Source organism: Schistocerca nitens, chromosome 8, assembly GCF_023898315.1.
Source record: "Schistocerca nitens isolate TAMUIC-IGC-003100 chromosome 8, iqSchNite1.1, whole genome shotgun sequence".
NCBI classification, from domain to species: domain Eukaryota; kingdom Metazoa; phylum Arthropoda; class Insecta; order Orthoptera; family Acrididae; genus Schistocerca; species Schistocerca nitens.
In genome coordinates, this window is record NC_064621.1 from 99,457,635 (window position 1) to 99,476,563 (window position 18,929).

Sequence of the window (18,929 nt, forward strand, 5' to 3'; positions counted from 1 at the left end):
TTAGGGAGGAAAATTTTTCATTTTGGGTCAAGATTAAAGGTAGTTAAGGTCTACAAGATGAGATTAAGCTGTTCCTTTACAGGGCGGTACTGGGTAATAAAGGAGAAGCCGTGTGTGCCACTTTGCTGGTTGGAGTATTAAGGAACACACATTTTCCATAAGTTACCAGCAACCATAAAAGGTTTTATTACTAACAAATTTAGGTTTATTGAGGAACCCAAATGATTTATTGGCGACAAAATCCTCCAGTTCTACCAACAAGCTTCTTAGTAGAACCAACTGAAGTATACATTATTATTAATAATAATATCAAGAATCTGTGGGAGGAACATTAGTATATCTCCTTTTTTTTAAATTCATATTATGTAAAAATTTTTATGATATGTTCTCCACCCTACAGGATCTCCACACTAGGGATCTAGGGTGCAGAGAGTTTACCTAGTTTCATATAATCTTGCCTAATCTACTAGCATTCTGAGGGTCTACAGTGCAAGAGAGCTGACAATTGACCAGGTTTAGAGAGTAACACTTGCCAGCTAGAGCATCAACATAATGTATAATGGATTGCTCCATTCTGCAAGTGTGCTATCCACTGTGGCTGTACTGTATGGCTGTCGCTAACTGATGAGGAAAGCACGACATTTACTTATGTGGAGGTACTGTTGGCAGGTGTTATATTTATGGAGGCTTTCATGGAGCCAATGGAGAAGTTGAGATCAGTGTCAAAGGAGGTGTCTAGCTGAGCTGCAGAGGACTATACAAAACACATATGATCAAGAATGTTACAGCTTGAAGGAATGAGGATAGATTTCCTCGAGTCTAGATTATGAAAGTATCACCTACATTATGGCTTTAGAATTTTGAGCATGTAGGAAGGATTCCTCTAGGTGGCACACAAACAGACTGGCTTGTGACAGTGCCATGTAGGTGCCTATAGGTATGTCACCAGTTTGTATAGTTTCCCCTTGACAAGGTTGTGGAGAATTTCATGGAAAGTCATCTGTATAATGAATGAGGCAACGGGTTTGGCACCAAGAGGATGCTGGAAGAGAAATTGTCTATGACAGCATGGGCATGGATAAGTAGGATGTTACTGTCTATGGAGACATCCACAGAAAAAAGCTGGTAGCCAGATGGTAATGGGGTACGGATGATGGGGAGAAAGTAAAGGAAGTGGTCTATCATTTGTACTCTTTTATTTTGAAATTTAGTAATTTAGGTAAATCTTTATTAAGGATCATCTGTGGTCCTATCTCAATGTGTAGCATAGGTGTACTACCTGACTAGTCCAAAGTAAAGCTCGGTTGGCTTTTCAGGTGAATGGTAACATCCATAAAGAGTGATAAACTAAAACAAGTTGCAAAATACTCACCGCCTCCATCTGCAAGTAACTTTATTTTCATCAGATTTATCTGAACAGTCAGCAGTTCCATCACAAATTTTGAAGTGTTCTATGCATTCTCCATTCTGGCACTGGAAGTTTTGTGTTCTGTAATTTTGTTTTGGTTAGTGAAAATCCTTATGCTGACTTATCTGTAATTGCAGACACCAGAAAATGAGAATCACTTACCCACAGTCCTGTCTTTTTACTCTGGACACAGAATTTTCTGCTATAGATGAAACTATTGAAGAAATGAAAAAAAGCTTTTTTCAGAAATATTGGTATTCAAAAACTTATGAAGTTGCTAGATGGTAAATAAACATAGATTGTACAAACACACAAGTGCAATCTGCATATTTGAGTTTTTGTCAGTTGGTGAAAAAATTTGTAGGACATTTCATAGGTAACAAAGGTAAATCTACATCTACAAACATATTTCACATGCCACCATAGAGAGCATGGCAAAGAGTACCTTGTATCATCAACAGTCATTTCCTTTCCTGTTTCAATCACAAATGGAGTGAGCAAAAGATGAAAGTCTAGATGCCTCCATAAGAACCCAAACTTCTGTTGACTTGGTGGCCTTTACGCATAATATACATTGGCGGCAGCAGAATCCTTTTGCTATCAGTCGCAAATGCTGGTTCTCTAAATTTTATCAACAGTGTTTTGCAGAGATAACATCAGCTTCCTTCTACAGATTCCCACCCAAGTCCACAATACTTGCATGTTCATCAAACCCACAAGCACAATATCCAACAGCACACTTCTCATTTTAATTGCTTTAGTGTCTTCCTTCAATCTTGTCTGTTGGGAATCCCAAACACTACAGCAGTACTCAAGAATGAGAAGCACTAGTGTCTTATATTCATTCTCTGTTATAGATGAGTTACTTTTTCCTAGAATTCTCCCAATAAACATAAAGTCTACCATTTGCTTTCCCTGATGCTGTCCTTACATGGCCGCATTCATTTTGCTTTGCAGTATTTTGCCTAGATAATTTAACTGAATAAACTGGCAAGCAGCACACTATTAATACTGTATTCGAACATTACAGTATTGTTTTTCCTAATCACCTGCATTAACTTACATTTTTCTACATTTACAGCAAGCTGCCACTCAACACCCTAAAGCGTGCAATGGGTGGTTTTTTCCGCTTTCAAAACAGTCATACTGTGTGCCGGCTTAATGCTGCATCCACACACAAAGTCCAAGTAATTGAATACATGTGATAATGTGACAACTCATTTATTAACAGTAACATATACACACCAAAAAAAAACTTATAAAATACACACTCAAAACGTCTGCGAGGATGATTGTGCAACCACGGTGAGCGGCTTGACCACTAATCCTGCAGGGCACACACTCTGTGATCAATCATGCAGTGCAGTCTTGCAGGACAATGGACATGTGATCAGCCAAGCATGTGAATTGTCTCCTGTCTTGTGGGTACCATTTAATTCACGGGTGCAAGAAATGCAACAAATGAGTAGTGGCTGTCCGGTTTGCATACATGACTGTGGGCAGGGGCAGCAAGTGTTGTGTTCAATTCATATGGATTGCAGCTCGTGAGATTGAAGAATGGCGTAGACATCTGTGAAGTCTCAGTTGGTAGCTTGCATTGCTGTCTCTCTTTGTGTCCTGCGTGCTCATGGGCATCACATCATTGCTGAGCTTTGGCCTAATGGTACTTCTGTGTGGGGGCACACTGGCAGTGTTGCCTGCAATTGCTGTGCTGTCATCCATGGCTGTGATAACTGCTGCTACACAGATTCCCCCTTGGCTAGCGGACCTCGATAGGCGTGAGACGCAAAAATGTTCCATCTGCAGCTAGCGTATGTTTGTGCCTTGCGTGCTTGTAGTGACATCAGCACAAGCAGAGTGGTGGCGGGAGCCAACATGGTGGCTGTACCTTATCTAGATGCAGCATGACATACGTGCAGCACTTTAGGTCTGTGTGGATGAAAGCTGTTCCAGCACCATGTCGCATCTGTAGTGGAGTTGGACGCCAACCATGTGAGTGTGCAGGCATTCTGTTAGTGGCAGGGTCGAGGCGTCATATACACTCCTGGAAATGGAAAAAAGAACACATTGACACCGGTGTGTCAGACCCACCATACTTGCTCCGGACACTGCGAGAGGGCTGTACAAGCAATGATCACACGCACGGCACAGCGGACACACCAGGAACCGCGGTGTTGGCCGTCGAATGGCGCTAGCTGCGCAGCATTTGTGCACCGCCGCCGTCAGTGTCAGCCAGTTTGCCGTGGCATACGGAGCTCCATCGCAGTCTTTAACACTGGTAGCATGCCGCGACAGCGTGGACGTGAACCGTATGTGCAGTTGACGGACTTTGAGCGAGGGCGTATAAGTGGGAATGGGGGAGGCCAGGTGGACGTACCGCCGAATTGCTCAACACGTGGGGCGTGAGGTCTCCACAGTACATCGATGTTGTCGCCAGTTGGTGCCAATGATGGTCGTATGCGTGTTTGGCGCCGTGCAGGTGAGCGCCACAATCAGGACTGCATACGACCGAGGCACACAGGGCCAACAGCCGGCATCATGGTGTGGGGAGCGATCTCCTACACTGGCCGTACACCACTGGTGATCGTCGAGGGGACACTGAATAGTGCACGGTACATCCAAACCGTCATCGAACCCATCGTTCTACCATTCCTAGACCGACAAGGGAACTTGCTGTTCCAACAGGACAATGCACGTCCGCATGTATCCCGTGCCACCCAACGTGCTCTAGAAGGTGTAAGTCAACTACCCTGGCCAGCAAGATCTCCGGATCTGTCCCCCATTGAGCATGTTTGGGACTGGATGAAGCGTCGTCTCACGCGGTCTGCACGTCCAGCACGAACGCTGGTCCAACTGAGGCGCCAGGTGGAAATGGCATGGCAAGCCGTTCCACAGGACTACATCCAGCATCTCTACGATCGTCTCCATGGGAGAATAGCAGCCTGCATTGCTGCGAAAGGTGGATATACACTGTACTAGTGCCGACATTGTGCATGCTCTGTTGCCTGTGTCTATGTGCCTGTGGTTCTGTCAGTGTGATCATGTGATGTATCTGACCCCAGGAATGTGTCAAAGTTTCCCCTTCCTGGGACAATGAATTCACGGTGTTCTTATTTCAATTTCCAGGAGTGTAGTAGTGAAACTGAACTTCCTCCATAAATTCTCTGGGGATGGAGAGTGACTGGCTGTAGATGAGGCTTGCAGGTGAGATGCCAATATCTTCCTTCGGGGTTATTCACAGTGAACAGAGTACAAGAAGGAGACCCTCTGTTCAGGTGGTGGTGTGGCACATCAGAGATGCCTTCAGCATCTGATGAAGCCTCTTGACCATTAGATGGCATGTGGTAGCTTACATGCAGTGCAGCCATGTGCCACACAGTCGGGTGATGTGTTTGAACAGCATACAGTCAAACTGGTGGGTGCAGTCTGTATTTATGTGCTGGGGCAGTCGATGTGCACCACCCAGATGTCAACAAAAGCAGTAGCGACCATCTCAGCAGTGATGTCCTCTATGGGCACTTCCTCTGGCCAGCAGGTAAAGCAGTCCACTATTGTGAGGAGGTAGTACTTGCCTTGGGACAGAGGAAATGAACCTACAATGTCTGCGTGGACAAGTGTGATGCAGCGTGTCATGTTGGGAAAGGTTCTGCAGTGAGCATTGGGTGTGTCTACTGATTTTGGCAAGCTGGCATGCCGTGCAGGCATGTGACCACTGATGGCAATCCTTCCAGAGTCCGGGCCACATGAAATGGACTGCCGAGGGCGACACTATAGTGTGTGCAATGGGATGTGATAACTGGACAAAGCTGAAAGCACTGTGCTGAAATTTCTCCAGGAGGAATGCGCAATGTGTGTCTGTTCTAACATGACACCAAACTTTCCGGGAGAATCCAGGAATGGCCACTAGTTCTAAATGTAGGCAGCTGGAGGTGTCGGTGTTAGAAGCTGTCCATTTGGGTCACCCTCCTGTTTATGTGTGGTGTCTTCGAAGTTCACCTGGGTGGACATGACAGCACAGTCATGGGACAAGCAGTTGGCAACAATGTTGTCCATCCCGTAGACATGGCAGATGCCCATTGTAAACAAGGACACATACTCCAACTGGTGTAGCTGGTACAGTGAACAGTTGGTGGTGTTGATCCAGAAACTGTGTGTTTTTAGTTTATGGTCAGTGAAGATAATGAAGGGGCAGGCATCTACTGAAGAACTGAAGTGTTTCACCGCCGGATACACAGACAGTTGCCATATTTGTACATGCTCTAAGAGTGTTGTGACGTCAATAACTTCCCCGCAAGAAGACGCTGAGTGGCTGCCAGCTGCCATCAACGCATTGTTGGAGCGATGCGCTAACGGCAGTCTGGCTGGCATCCACAATGACAGCCAGCTCTGCATTGTGTATTGAAAGGGCGAGCAGTGCCACTTCGGTGAGGCACTGTTTTGACCCAGTAAATCTGTACTCCACTTCGTCAGTCGAGGTAATGGCAGACCTTCTTTTTGCAGTGAGGTCACATTGCACTGCAGTCACAGGTTCAAGCAGCATGGCAGCATTATACAGACAGCGTCAGTAGAAGTTGACCATCCTGAGATGATGACAGGCCTTTGTGAGTTTGTGGACATGGCAAGTTCATAACTGCCTGTGCTCTGTCTGGCAGAGGTGTGGATCCAGTACAGGTGATTAAGTGTCTGGAAAATTCTGTCTCACTGACTCCAAATACACATTTCAGCAGGTTGGAAATTATTGTTAAGTGGCTGCAGTGGAGATCGGATGTCTTCTAGAATACAAGGATGTCATCATGGTATGCAAAGCAGCATTGCAAACCTCGCAAGATGCCATCCAGGAAATGCTACCAAGTCTGGGCAGCATTCCTAAGGCTGTACGTCATGAACATGTTCTCAAAGAATGAGAAGGGGGTGATAACCGCGGTTTTTTCTACGTTCTCAGGTGCTACGGACATCTTTGCATATGCCTTCGCACAATCAATTTTGCTAAATACAGTCACACCTCCCAGAATTCGCTAACATCCAGAGGTGTGGCACTGGATATATGTCTGGCACAGTCCTTGAATTTAGTGTGCAGTAGCCCGCACATGGGCACCACAAATGTTCCCTTTTAAGCAGAAGACCATGAGCTGCTTGATGGTCGGATGATGCCTTGTCGAAACATTGCCTAAGACTCGGTCTTTGCTACCACGTGCTTGTTGGGTGGAGGGTGATGTGGACAGCACATGAGATGGGAGGGCTGGGGGAGGTACTAATATGTTGAATGCTTGACATCGCACGGTGTCCCAGACACGCGAGTTAGCTCCAGAAATTTGTTTAGAACGTCTGTGAATGCTCCAGAGCATGCCACGGGTTTAATGGTGAAGAAGCCAGCATGCCACCACTGCCCTACTATCGTCAGACTCATTGTAGAGTCCACTGACTGGGCGTTTGCGATATCTGCCAGCAACTTGTAGTGTCCGAGGAAATCTGCACCCAGGATCGGTTCATTGACATCGGGCATAGTGAAACTCCACACGAGTGTGTAGCATAGTCCTAGATCCACATTCCAGTGTTGGGTGCCGTACGTTTTTATGGTGGCACTGTTTGTCATCATGAGACAGAGTGTTTAGGCCTCCCTGCGATCTCTTAGTATGGTTCTAGGAAAAATTGATAAATCTGACCCAGTGTCTATGAGGTACCTCACACCTCCGTCCCTTTCTGTCACAAACAGACACCGATGAAGTACTGCAACCGAGTGCATCTAGGTCCGATCACAGCTGGCATTTTGGTGCATGCAAGGAGCGCGACCTGGTGGTTTGATTTCCAAAACGTGGGATACCAGCAGATGCCACTTGGAGCCTGCTACGACTTCAGCAGGTACGGTGGGAGCAGTTGCCGCTGCTGCTGTATTGCCTGCTGCGTGAGCCAAACCTGCTGTTGGGATGCCTGCTGCCCTCCTGCCATGAGCGTGCCAACCAGTCGACCGATGTGCTGAGTGCTGCCACCTTAGCGGCCAAGTTCTGCAGAAGATGCTGCAAATTAGTGTCTGTTGCCAGAGCTGTGGGAGGCATACGTTAACGTAGAGTGAAGGTGGCTGGCGGGGTAAGGCCTCTAAGGTAGCTGGAGATGCGATGCTCGGTGCCATTGCCGGCACACTGTGCACCCTGTCCACTTGGTCTGCACGACTATGACGGCTTGCACTCGAGCGGGGAGGCTGCGCACCCAGATAGCACACGACAACAGATCTGGAACCGAGTCTGACAGCGTGAGGCTCTGCAGGTGATGCGAACTGCGAAGGCCTCCGGTCACCGCATTCTTCTCAGTGCAGTAGTTGCTGTAGTTGCCTTACTCGCTGCTCCTCGGACGACTAAAGATGGCTTATCAAGTCCGCCTTAAGCTGCTCGTAGGAGGGCTGTAACGGTGGGACAGTTATTACGTCCCATATTTCGGCCGAGGAACTCTGGTCCAGCTGGCTCGAGAAATGTCCAAATTTCGCGAGGTCACATGTTATATTATTACTCACAAGGGAACCTCCCCATAGCACCCCCCTCAGATTTAGTTATAAGTTGGCACAGTGGATAGGCCTTGAAAAACTGAACACAGATCAATCGAGAAAACAGGAAGAAGTTGTGTGGGACTATGAAAAAAATAAGCAAAATATACAAACTGAGTAGTCCATGTGAACTCAGGATGGCAGTGGTCCCGTGGTTAGCGTGAGCAGCTGCGGAACGAGAGGTCCGTGGTTCAAGTCTTCCCTCAAGTGAAAAATTTACCTTCTTTATTTTCGCAAAGTTATGATCTGTCCGTTCGTTCATTGACGTCTTTGTTCACTGTAATGAGTTTAGTGGCTGTGTTTTGCGACCGCACCGCAAAACCGTGCGATTAGTAGACGAAAGGACGTGCCTCTCCAATGGGAACCGAAAACATTTGATCGCAAGGTCATAGGTCAACTGATTCCTCCACAGGAAAACACGTCTGATATATTCTATACGACACTGGTGATGGCATGCGCGTCACATGACAGGAATATGTTGTCGACCCACCTAACTTGTACACTTGGCGAATGGGTAAAAAGATTCTTCTACCTTGCCCGATTTAGGTTTTCTTGTGGATGTGATAATCACTCCCAAAAAAGTGATGAAAACATAAGAGCTTGTCACATAAACTGAAAATAAAAAATTAAACTTTTCACTCGAGGGAAGACTTGAACCAAGGACCTCTCGTTCAACAGCTGCTCACGCTAACCACGGGACCACGGCGCTCCTGAACGCACATCATCCTTGATGTTGCCTATCTTGCACATGGACTACTCAGTTTGTATATTTTGCTTATTTTTTCATAGTTCCATACAACTTCTTCCTGTTTTCTCGATTGATCTGTGTTCAGTATTTCAAAGCCTATCCACTGTGCCAGCTTATAACTAAATCTGAGGGGGGTGCGATGGGGAGGTTCCCTTGTCAGGAAAACCTTTCCCACCTGGCCGAACCACACGAACACGTCACGAGGCCAAAAGGGGGCAACATAACCAACACTGGTTGCTGCACTGTTGTGCGCGTGTGAATCTTCGTGCACTGGCTCTGGGTGGGCAGATGCTGTGCGTGTGAGCTCTGCCTGCAGCTCGCTTTCCAGGGACCGACGCCAACAGCTCCACTGTACTACTGCACTAAGTTCTCAAGCAAAAGGGGACACCCTAAAAACACTGAGACACACAAATAAAAACGCACACAAAAGGAATAAACGTTCAAGACCCAAATGTTGTCTGTGCAAAACTATGGGCGAGCACAGAAACGTTCGAAAGCGAGTCCACTCCCGGTCACTCAGGTCAACTACGTCCACAACCACGTGTTTATTTTGGGACGGGGGGGGGGGGGGAGAGGGGGATGTTGGGTTGTTTGGGGGAAGAGACCAAACAGCAAGGTCATCGGTCTCATCGGATTAGGGAAGGAAGTTGGCCGTGCCCTTTCAGAGGAACCATCCCAGCATTTGCCTGGAGCGATTTAGGGAAATCACGGAAAACCTAAATCAGGATGGCTGGACACGAGACTGAACCGTCGTCGTCCCGAATGCGAGTCCAGTGTGCTACTACTTTTGGGAGGGAGGACGGATGTGTAAAGGCATAATGTTGAAATATGTCTGTTATTACACTGAAGCGCCAAAGAAACTTGTATAGGCATGCGTATTCAAATACAGAGATATATAAACAGGCATGCCTATATAAGAAAACAAGTGTCTGGCGCAATTGTTACATCGGTTACTAATGCTACAATCACAGGTTATCAAGATTTAAGTCAGTCGGAACGTGGTGTTATAGTCGGCGCACAAGCGATGGCGCATAGCATCTCCGAGGTAGCGAAGAAGTAGGGATTTTCCCATATGACGATTTCACAAGTGTACTGTGAATATCAGGAATCCAATAAAACATCAAATCCCTGACATCGCTGAGGCTCGAAAAAGATCCTGCGAGAATGAGACCAATGACGACTGAAGAGAATCGTTCAACGTGACAAAAGTTAAACCCTTCCACAAATTGCTGCTGATTTCAGTGCTGGGTCATCAACAAGTGGGAGTGTGCGAACCATTCAACAAAAGGTCATCGATATGGGCTTTCGGATTCACTCTTGTACCCTTGATGACTGCACGACACAAAGCTTTACACCTCGCCTGGGCCCGTCAATATTGACATTGGACTTTTGATGACTCGAAACATGTTGCCTGGTAGGGCAAGTCTCGTTTTGAATTGTATTGAGTGGATGGACGTGTACAGGTATGAGACAACCTCATGAATCCATGGATCCTTCATGTCAACAGGGGACTGTTCAAGCTGGTGGAGGCTCTGTAATTGCGTGCAGTTGGAGTGATATGGGAGCTCTGATACATCTTGATACGCCTCTAACAGGTGACACATACGTAGCATACTGTCTGATCACCTACATCCTTTCATGTCCATTGTACATTCCGACGGGCTTGGGCAATTCCAGCAGGGCAATGCGACACCCCACACGTCCAGAATTGCTACAGAGTGGCTCCAGGAACACTCTTCTGAGTTTAGACACTCGCACTGGCCACCAAACTCCCCAGACGTGAACATTATTGAGCATATCTCGGACGCCTTTCAACGTGCTGTTCACAAGAGATCTCCACCCCCTCGTACTCTTACGGATTTATGGACAGCCCAGCAGGATTCATGGTGTCGTTTCCCTCTGGAAATACATCCGACATTAGTCAAGTCCATGCCACGTCGTGTTGCTGCACTTCTGCATGCTCGCGGGAGCTCTGCACGATATTAGGCAGATGTACTAGTTTATTTGGAGTTGTAATGAATATGAGATTAAATTTTGCCTGTTTAACACTTACAGTAGCTTTTAGATAGCAAAGTTTCACAGAAGTGAGAAGCGGAACAATGTCTATGAGTTGTCCACGCTAAGCTGAGGATCGTTAATGGTACGTGTCGCCACACTTTGTGACAACTGTCGTATGTTTTCAACTGCTGCCAGATTCAGTGATCTAACAGATATAGCACTATAGCAGCGTGGTGAATTCGTGTTGTGTGTGTGTGAACTGAAAAATAAGTAGCCTAGCGTGTGTTTTTGAACATGCAAACCTCTATGATATTCCTCCCCATAATCTTGTACTTCCGTGTGTAATTTACATCATAGCTGTTAATTATCTCCACACACGCATGCCTAAAGTGGCATCGTTATGAAGCACAATGTGATGAGAAAATTCTCCTTCCTGCTTTCTTCACACCTCGCACACCACCGAGGTCGAAACTTAACGTAGTACCCACAGCTTATACCTATTTGCATCGATGTTCGCGGAATGAAATTATGACGTCTGAGATCAGTAAAACTTGAAGTAAAAGAAAGGTGGCTTAAACAATATGGTGGTTACCAAAACTCTGGAGGCTCTTGAAACTTTAAACTTTACAATGTCTCAGAGTTTCATCCGTAGTGATGTAGTAACATTACAACTAACCTGTAAGTTGGATCCATTTCCAACAGTGCAACAACACTCAGTGGCTGTGTCCTAAGGTCTTTAACCAATCACCGAGCATGTGGCTCTTTAATGAGGGTTAAACGATGAGAAAAATCTGTGGAAATTTTAAAACGTTTTGTTACGCTGATGACTCAAAGAATGTCGCAGTACTTAGTGTGATTGACATTGTGTTGATTGTCCAATTCAACTGAAGTGATATTTCCCGAAATTTTCCTTATTTATATTTTGAAAGAGAGAAATGTTATTACGCCAGTGGAAAAATGCTCCCATCGTAGCACAAAAAAGGCAAATACGTTCCTCTTTAACGACTTGTGACAGAAAAGTGGGGAATCATCTGTCTCAATTCTCATTCCCCCTTCCTCAACAAACATTTTGACAACTGACAATATTCGCGCTCTTTTAACATAGAACATTCTAAATCCTTTTCCAGTCTCTCTTAGAAATTAAGCCTTCATACTCAGCATCTTCCTCTCACTGCCACTGTCTCTTTTTCCTCCCACTGATATACAGTACACTCCACTGCCCCCGACTCCTCTCTCCCTTACACTATCACCTTTTGTCTTTCTTTCACATTGCCACTATTTTCACCATATCCTGGGAGCTCAAAAATTATGGAGGATCCGACTTATATTTATACCCTGTACCTTCAGGTTTAAAACTTCGGCCCGAAATGCGGCATCCCCTTTACCTACTTGTTAAAGTTCGCCAGTTTGGCAGGGTCCAGACCCCCGATGTCGATGTATGGTCTCCACTCATTTGTATTTTTTACTTCGTCTGTCTCCTCTCTCATTTGCCCCCACTGCATCTATCTCTATCCATCTCTTTCTTTCCTTCACTATCACTGACCATACGCTCACTGACTGCTAATACGAGGGTTGACTAAAAAGTAATGGCGCCACCTTCGTAACTCTATGTTGGCATGTGCCAGGTACTGGCTTGTTCTGTAGCCTCTTCTCTACAGCTCCAGGGGGAGGGAAGCCTTAGCATTGAACAGTAGTGTTGTTACAGTGTAAAGTATGGAACCTTGCGCAGACGGTCGATGAATGCGATTTAAGCAACGTGCAGTCATTGAATTCTTGACAGCAGATCGTGTCAGCCCAAAGGTGATTCATCAGAGAACGAAAGCAGTTTATGGTGATTGTGTTGATGTCAGTACTGTGCGTCGTTGGGGGAGTACGTTCAAAGATGTTGAGGTGGGAACATCTGACCTGCGTGACAAACAAATTCAGTTGGACGTCCTGTGACAGCAACCACCGAGTTTCACAAGCAAAATGTTGACAGCTTGATTCAGGACGATCGTCGTATCGCTCAGAGAGAAACTGCAAGCACAATCGGCATTTCACAAGAGCGTGTGGGTAACATTATTGCTTTGCTTGGTTATCGAAAGATCTGTGAATTATGGGTACCCGGGATGCTGACTCCTGAAATGAAAGCGCACAGACTTGAAGTATACCAGGAACTACTCTCGTGTTACGAGAATCGAAGTGACGCCTTTCTCCATCCAGTTGCGACAGGAGACGAAACGTGGGTACACCGTTACGACCCGGAGACGAAACGTCAATCTATGGAATATCGACACAAAGACTCGCCACAGAAAAAGAAATTCAAGACGCAGCCCTCAGCTGGAAAAATCATGGCCACAGTGTTCTGGAAAGCAGATGGTGTTATCCATATTGATTTCCTTAATCGTGGAACAATAAATTCAGAGTGTTACGTCGCAACGCTGCCAACTCTGAAATGAAGGCTAACAAGGGTCCGAAAGGAAAAGGGAAATGTTTTCCTGCAGCATGACAATGCCAAACCACACCCTTCACGTGCCAGCACAGCAGAACTTGAGAGACTGAATCTCACCACTGTACAGCATCCTCCATACAGTCCAGATTCAGAACCGTCTGACTTCCATCTGCTCCCAATAATGACAGACGATCTGCGGGGACATCATTATGCTTATGACGAAGACGGTGAGAGAACTGTGAGACTGTAGTTGCGGAAACAGAGCGTCGGCTTTTTCTGTGACGGCTTCAGAAAACGTGTTCCTCGTTGGCTGAATTGTATCCGATTGCGTGGTGATGACGTGGAAAAGTGAATATTGGTAATTAAAGATCACATTCTAAGGTGTATTTCTGCTTTTGATTTATTAGAATATTCCCATCCAAAACCAATCATCGAAGGTGAGGGCATTACTTTTCATTCAATCTTCGCATCTCCTTTCTCGTTGGCTCCCATTGCTATTTTCTCCATCTATCTCTTTTACTGTCACTTTCCCTCTCCCATCATCACTATGTCCTCTCTCTTTTTCTCCCACTGGCACTTTATTCTCTCTCTTCCACCGCCACTGTCTCCCTGCTGCTGTCTTACAGTACGAAAAGTGTGAATATGGTCACGCACCAAAATTTTTGGTGATGAAGGCAAATGAGGATTGAGGCACCTGTCTCCCCACTTTTCTATCAGAGTCGTTTAAAGAGGAAATAATTTTCCTTTTTAGTGCTCTGACAGGGGCTATTTCCTTTCTTTTCTCTGTTACGTCAGGTTGTTCTACTAACATAAAACGAATTCTATATGTCAGCAGAGTTTTGACAGATAATTTATACGGTTCGACACGTTCATATATTGTGACAAACAAACAGCAAATACAGAGACGGAAAAACAGCCGCAACACCTAGTAGGAGTTGTGCAACAGGAACAAAGTTGGTAGACGTGTTTCTGCATCTGACAGATGTCGATTGAAATTTCGCGTCCGTCGCATAAGAATGGTACTAGTATCGCCACTATGAGGGTGCAAATCAGGTTAGCTTCAAATACACGTTGTAACGGTCGTAGACGTTAGTTACCTCTGGCGAGTTGATGTTAGTCGAGATAAGGTGAAAATTACGTAATTATCGACAAGTCACTCAACTTGAAAGATGTCATGTAATAGGGCTATGAGAAGCTGGATCTTCCTTCTGCGATATTGCAGAAAGACCTGGCAGGAATGTTGGCACTGCACATGTTGCTGCCAGCGGTTGTCACCAGAAGACTGTGCTCTGGAGGGTCATGTGGCACTAACGAGAGAGAAGACCACCGTGCTCGGAATATGGCTCTGGACCATCGTACTGGATCTGCAGCAGCAATTTGAGCAGCAGTTGGCATCACAGTGACAACGAACCGTTACAAATCAGTTACTTCGAGGACAGCTCTGAGGCCGATGCGTATGGCGCACATTCCAGTGAACCCGAGCCACCGCCACTTGCGAACTTCAGTGGTGTCAAGTGAGAGCTCATTGGAGGGAAGGACGGAGATCTGTTGTGTACATCGATGAAAACTGGTTCTGCCTCAGTGCCAGTAATGGCCATGTGTCGATTAGAAGGAGGCCAGTTGATGTCCTGCAACCAACCTGTCTGTGTCTAGTCACACTGGACATACACCTGGAGTTACGTCGAATGGCAGCTGGAGTATGCTCGTCGTTATCCCACGCACCCTGACTGCAATGCTGTGCGTGAGTCTGGTACTTCTTGTGCTGCCATTCGTGATCCGCATTCCAGGGCGCGTTTTGCAACAGGATAGCGCTCGCCCACATACAGCTGTTGTAACTCAACATGCTCCACAGAGTGTCGACATATTGTCCTGCTCACCAGATCTGTCTGCAATCGAGGACATATGAGTCATCATAGGACCACAAATCAACCGTCTCCCACAACCATCCCTGTACTGACCGACCAAGAACAGAACTCATGTACGGTTGCAAGCTTGCATTCAACATTCTGGCTGTTTCGCTGGTTATTAAGGTACCAGCAATTAACATTTGCTACGGTTTATCTCGTGCTTACAATAACCTGGGATCTTGCAGTGTTAATCACTTAAACACTTTACCAGGTCAAATGTATTCTCAAAATTTCATTACTACACATTAATTGTGTGCGAAATCTTATGGGACTTAAATGCTAAGGTCATCAGTCACTAAGCTTACGCACTACTTAACCTAAATTATCCTAAGGACAAACACACACACCCATGCCGGAGGGAGGAGTCGAACCTCCGCCGGGACCAGCCACGCAGTCCATGACTGCAGCGCCTCAGACCGCTCGGCTAATCCCACGCGGCTACACATTAATTTGTTTTGGTATCGTGATTTCTTTTTCTGTCAGTGTAAGTACACATAACACACTGGCCAGCACATTTAAGAGATCATGTTTCTAAACCCCATAACTGCCACCCATTCCGCCGCAGAAGTTTGAAATTTAACTAAAAAGATGCCTACGACCTTCACCTGTAGTGGTGCAAAGGGGTGGCGCCCTGCGGCCCTGGGGCCCGACTACGTTTCAAACAGCACGTGTCCACACATTCGAAAAAAAAAAGGTCAGAGCTCAGGTGTTCATGCAAGCTGGAAGGTGGGTCGGTGATGTCAACTGGCACCAAATTTCGCCAAAAACCTCGCCAGCGTGGACGCGTCCCACGGTAAGAAGTTCGTCACTCCTCCTCATACCACCTTTCAGCCCTTCTGCTGACGTGTCGAAGATGGAGATCAGAGCCGTTCCGTCCAGTGTTAAAATCACAGCGACAAGCTGTGAAGTAGGCGCAGGTGGCTGCAACGCCGCAGGGGGACCCGAAACAGGGGGGCTCAAAAATTCATAAGCGCCCTTTCCTGCAACACATCACGTTCAAATTTCGTCAAATCATTTAGAACGGTTCCTTGTCGTTACATCACAGTTAAGACTGCGATTGTGCCACACTCCAAAGCGGTCAGATGATGTTCATTCGGGACACCACCCCCCCCCCGCCCCGCCCCCCCCCCTAGAGAATCGCTAATTCATGTGACATTATTAACCCACCTTATACATCACACAAACGTCTAAGCTCTGGCATTTTTTTTTTTTTCACGTGTGTCTACACCTTGCAATTCGAAGCGTCGACGAGCCTAAGAACGATGTCTTAGGTATGATGAATCATCTGATTAGATTGCTATGCATTAATGTGACAGTACGAGAGAGAGAGAGACAAGGATATTCTTTATTACTCTGTGGCGTAGTGCACTTAGATAATTATTTTTAGATAGTAACCTTTTTCTCTTGTTAAGATTTAATTTCCACGAGAGCGGAGTCTGTACTTTATTGTGTAGTACAAATCGACGCCATTGCGAGATATTGAAGGAAATTTGTATATACATCTGCATATACGATAGAGAATCGCTAATTCATGTGCGAGAAGAGTTTCATTGACACTAAGGTCAATAAAACTTCGTTCAGTTCAAAAAGGTACGTGTTATTTCCACAAACGACGTATACTCAGATGTGATCTATTAATGAATACCAGCTCGAGATCAATTCCGACGAGAGCGTTCAGTTCTAATTAAATAATTTGATGCTTCCTTCGGAAAAGAAGTGATTTCACGGATCTTTTTTTTTAACTTTGATTAACACTTTCAGCTTCAATACAGCATCTGCAGCAGCTGGAGCAGACCGCCATAACAACGGAAGCGTATAATGTGAAGGCAGTTTCACCCACCGCCCTTGTGCCCCGCCAACGGTGTATGTATTCGCAACAACAGAACACACAATCACTCATACATATAGAGCCACAACACAAGGTGGTGTGGGAAACATCTCAGTATATAAGGCTGAGTATAGGCAAAATACAAATAACAGTACGTGAAGATAGCTGAGTGATTTTATAATTGTCTATCGTTAGACAGGATACGATCCTGATACAACAGCATTAAAAATGAACTAGAACCTGCAATACCACTTTAACTGATGACAGACACGACACTTACAGTCAAACATATTTATGGTTACTGGTAACTGTAACATACTTCGTAACAGATATACACTCCTGGAAATGGAAAAAAGAACACATTGACACCGGTGTGTCAGACCCACCATACTTGCTCCGGACACTGCGAGAGGGCTGTACAAGCAATGATCACACGCACGGCACAGCGGACACACCAGGAACCGCGGTGTTGGCCGTCGAATGGCGCTAGCTGCGCAGCATTTGTGCACCGCCGCCGTCAGTATCAGCCAGTTTGCCGTGGCATACGGAGCTCCATCGCAGTCTTTAACACTGGTAGCATGCCGCGACAGCATGGACGTGAACCGTATGTGCAGTTGACGGACTTTGAGCGAGGGCGTATAGTGGGCATGCGGGAGGCCGGGTGGACGTACCGCCGAATTGCTCAACACGTGGGGCGTGAGGTCTCCACAGTACATCGATGTTGTCGCCAGTGGTCGGCGGAAGGTACACGTGCCCGTCGACCTGGGACCGGACCGCAGCGACGCACGGATGCACGCCAAGACCGTAGGATCCTACGCAGTGCCGTAGGGGACCGCACCGCCACTTCCCAGCAAATTAGGGACACTGTTGCTCCTGGGGTATCGGCGAGGACCATTCGCAACCGTCTCCATGAAGCTGGGCTACGGTCCCGCACACCGTTAGGCCGTCTTCCGCTCACGCCCCAACATCGTGCAGCCCGCGTCCAATGGTGTCGCGACAGGCGTGAATGGAGGGACGAATGGAGACGTGTCGTCTTCAGCGATGAGAGTCGCTTCTGCCTTGGTGCCAATGATGGTCGTATGCGTGTTTGGCGCCGTGCAGGTGAGCGCCACAATCAGGACTGCATACGACCGAGGCACACAGGGCCAACAGCCGGCATCATGGTGTGGGGAGCGATCTCCTACACTGGCCGTACACCACTGGTGATCGTCGAGGGGACACTGAATAGTGCACGGTACATCCAAACCGTCATCGAACCCATCGTTCTACCATTCCTAGACCGGCAAGGGAACTTGCTGTTCCAACAGGACAATGCACGTCCGCATGTATCCCGTGCCACCCAACGTGCTCTAGAAGGTGTAAGTCAACTACCCTGGCCAGCAAGATCTCCGGATCTGTCCCCCATTGAGCATGTTTGGGACTGGATGAAGCGTCGTCTCACGCGGTCTGCACGTCCAGCACGAACGCTGGTCCAACTGAGGCGCCAGGTGGAAATGGCATGGCAAGCCGTTCCACAGGACTACATCCAGCATCTCTACGATCGTCTCCATGGGAGAATAGCAGCCTGCATTGCTGCGAAAGGTGGATATACACTGTACTAGTGCCGACATTGTGCATGCTCTGTTGCCTGTGTCTATGTGCCTGTGGTTCTGTCAGTGTGATCATGTGATGTATCTGACCCCAGGAATGTGTCAATAAAGTTTCCCCTTCCTGGGACAATGAATTCACGGTGTTCTTATTTCAATTTCCAGGAGTGTAGTTCAAATTTTTAGGGAAATTGGTTATCTTATTAATTAAGTAATTAATGTTTCAGTTTTGTGCATGTATGTATTGATAGAAAGTGCAACTACATTATGGTTCTTCGTGCGTTACATGCTAACTGAACGTTCGGGAGTATCTTGTGAAGAGAACGTGTACGCCGTCCTAGCAGCCAGGCAGAAACTTCAAAAAGGCCAAACATTTGAATTATTAGCGTTCTGGAGCATTTATGAATTGTAATGACCTTTTACTTAATGACTTTTAAGCGTCAATGAGTAGTTTCTCCATAACTTTGATTAGAATTTCACTATTTTAG

The 18,929-nt window shown here is 46.5% G+C and overlaps 1 protein-coding gene across 1 annotated transcript in view; it reads right to left on the reverse strand.

Moving 5' to 3' along the window:
• The window catches only part of LOC126199422 (modular serine protease-like), a 270,462-nt gene that overhangs the window by 215,187 nt on the left and 36,346 nt on the right, over positions 1 to 18,929 (reverse strand). Inside the window, exons 2-3 of the mRNA XM_049936340.1 lie at positions 1,571 to 1,622; positions 1,373 to 1,489 (exon numbers count right to left, since the gene is read on the reverse strand). Of these exons, the coding sequence (XP_049792297.1) occupies positions 1,373 to 1,489; positions 1,571 to 1,622 (169 nt within the window). The remainder of the gene's footprint in view (positions 1 to 1,372; positions 1,490 to 1,570; positions 1,623 to 18,929) is intronic.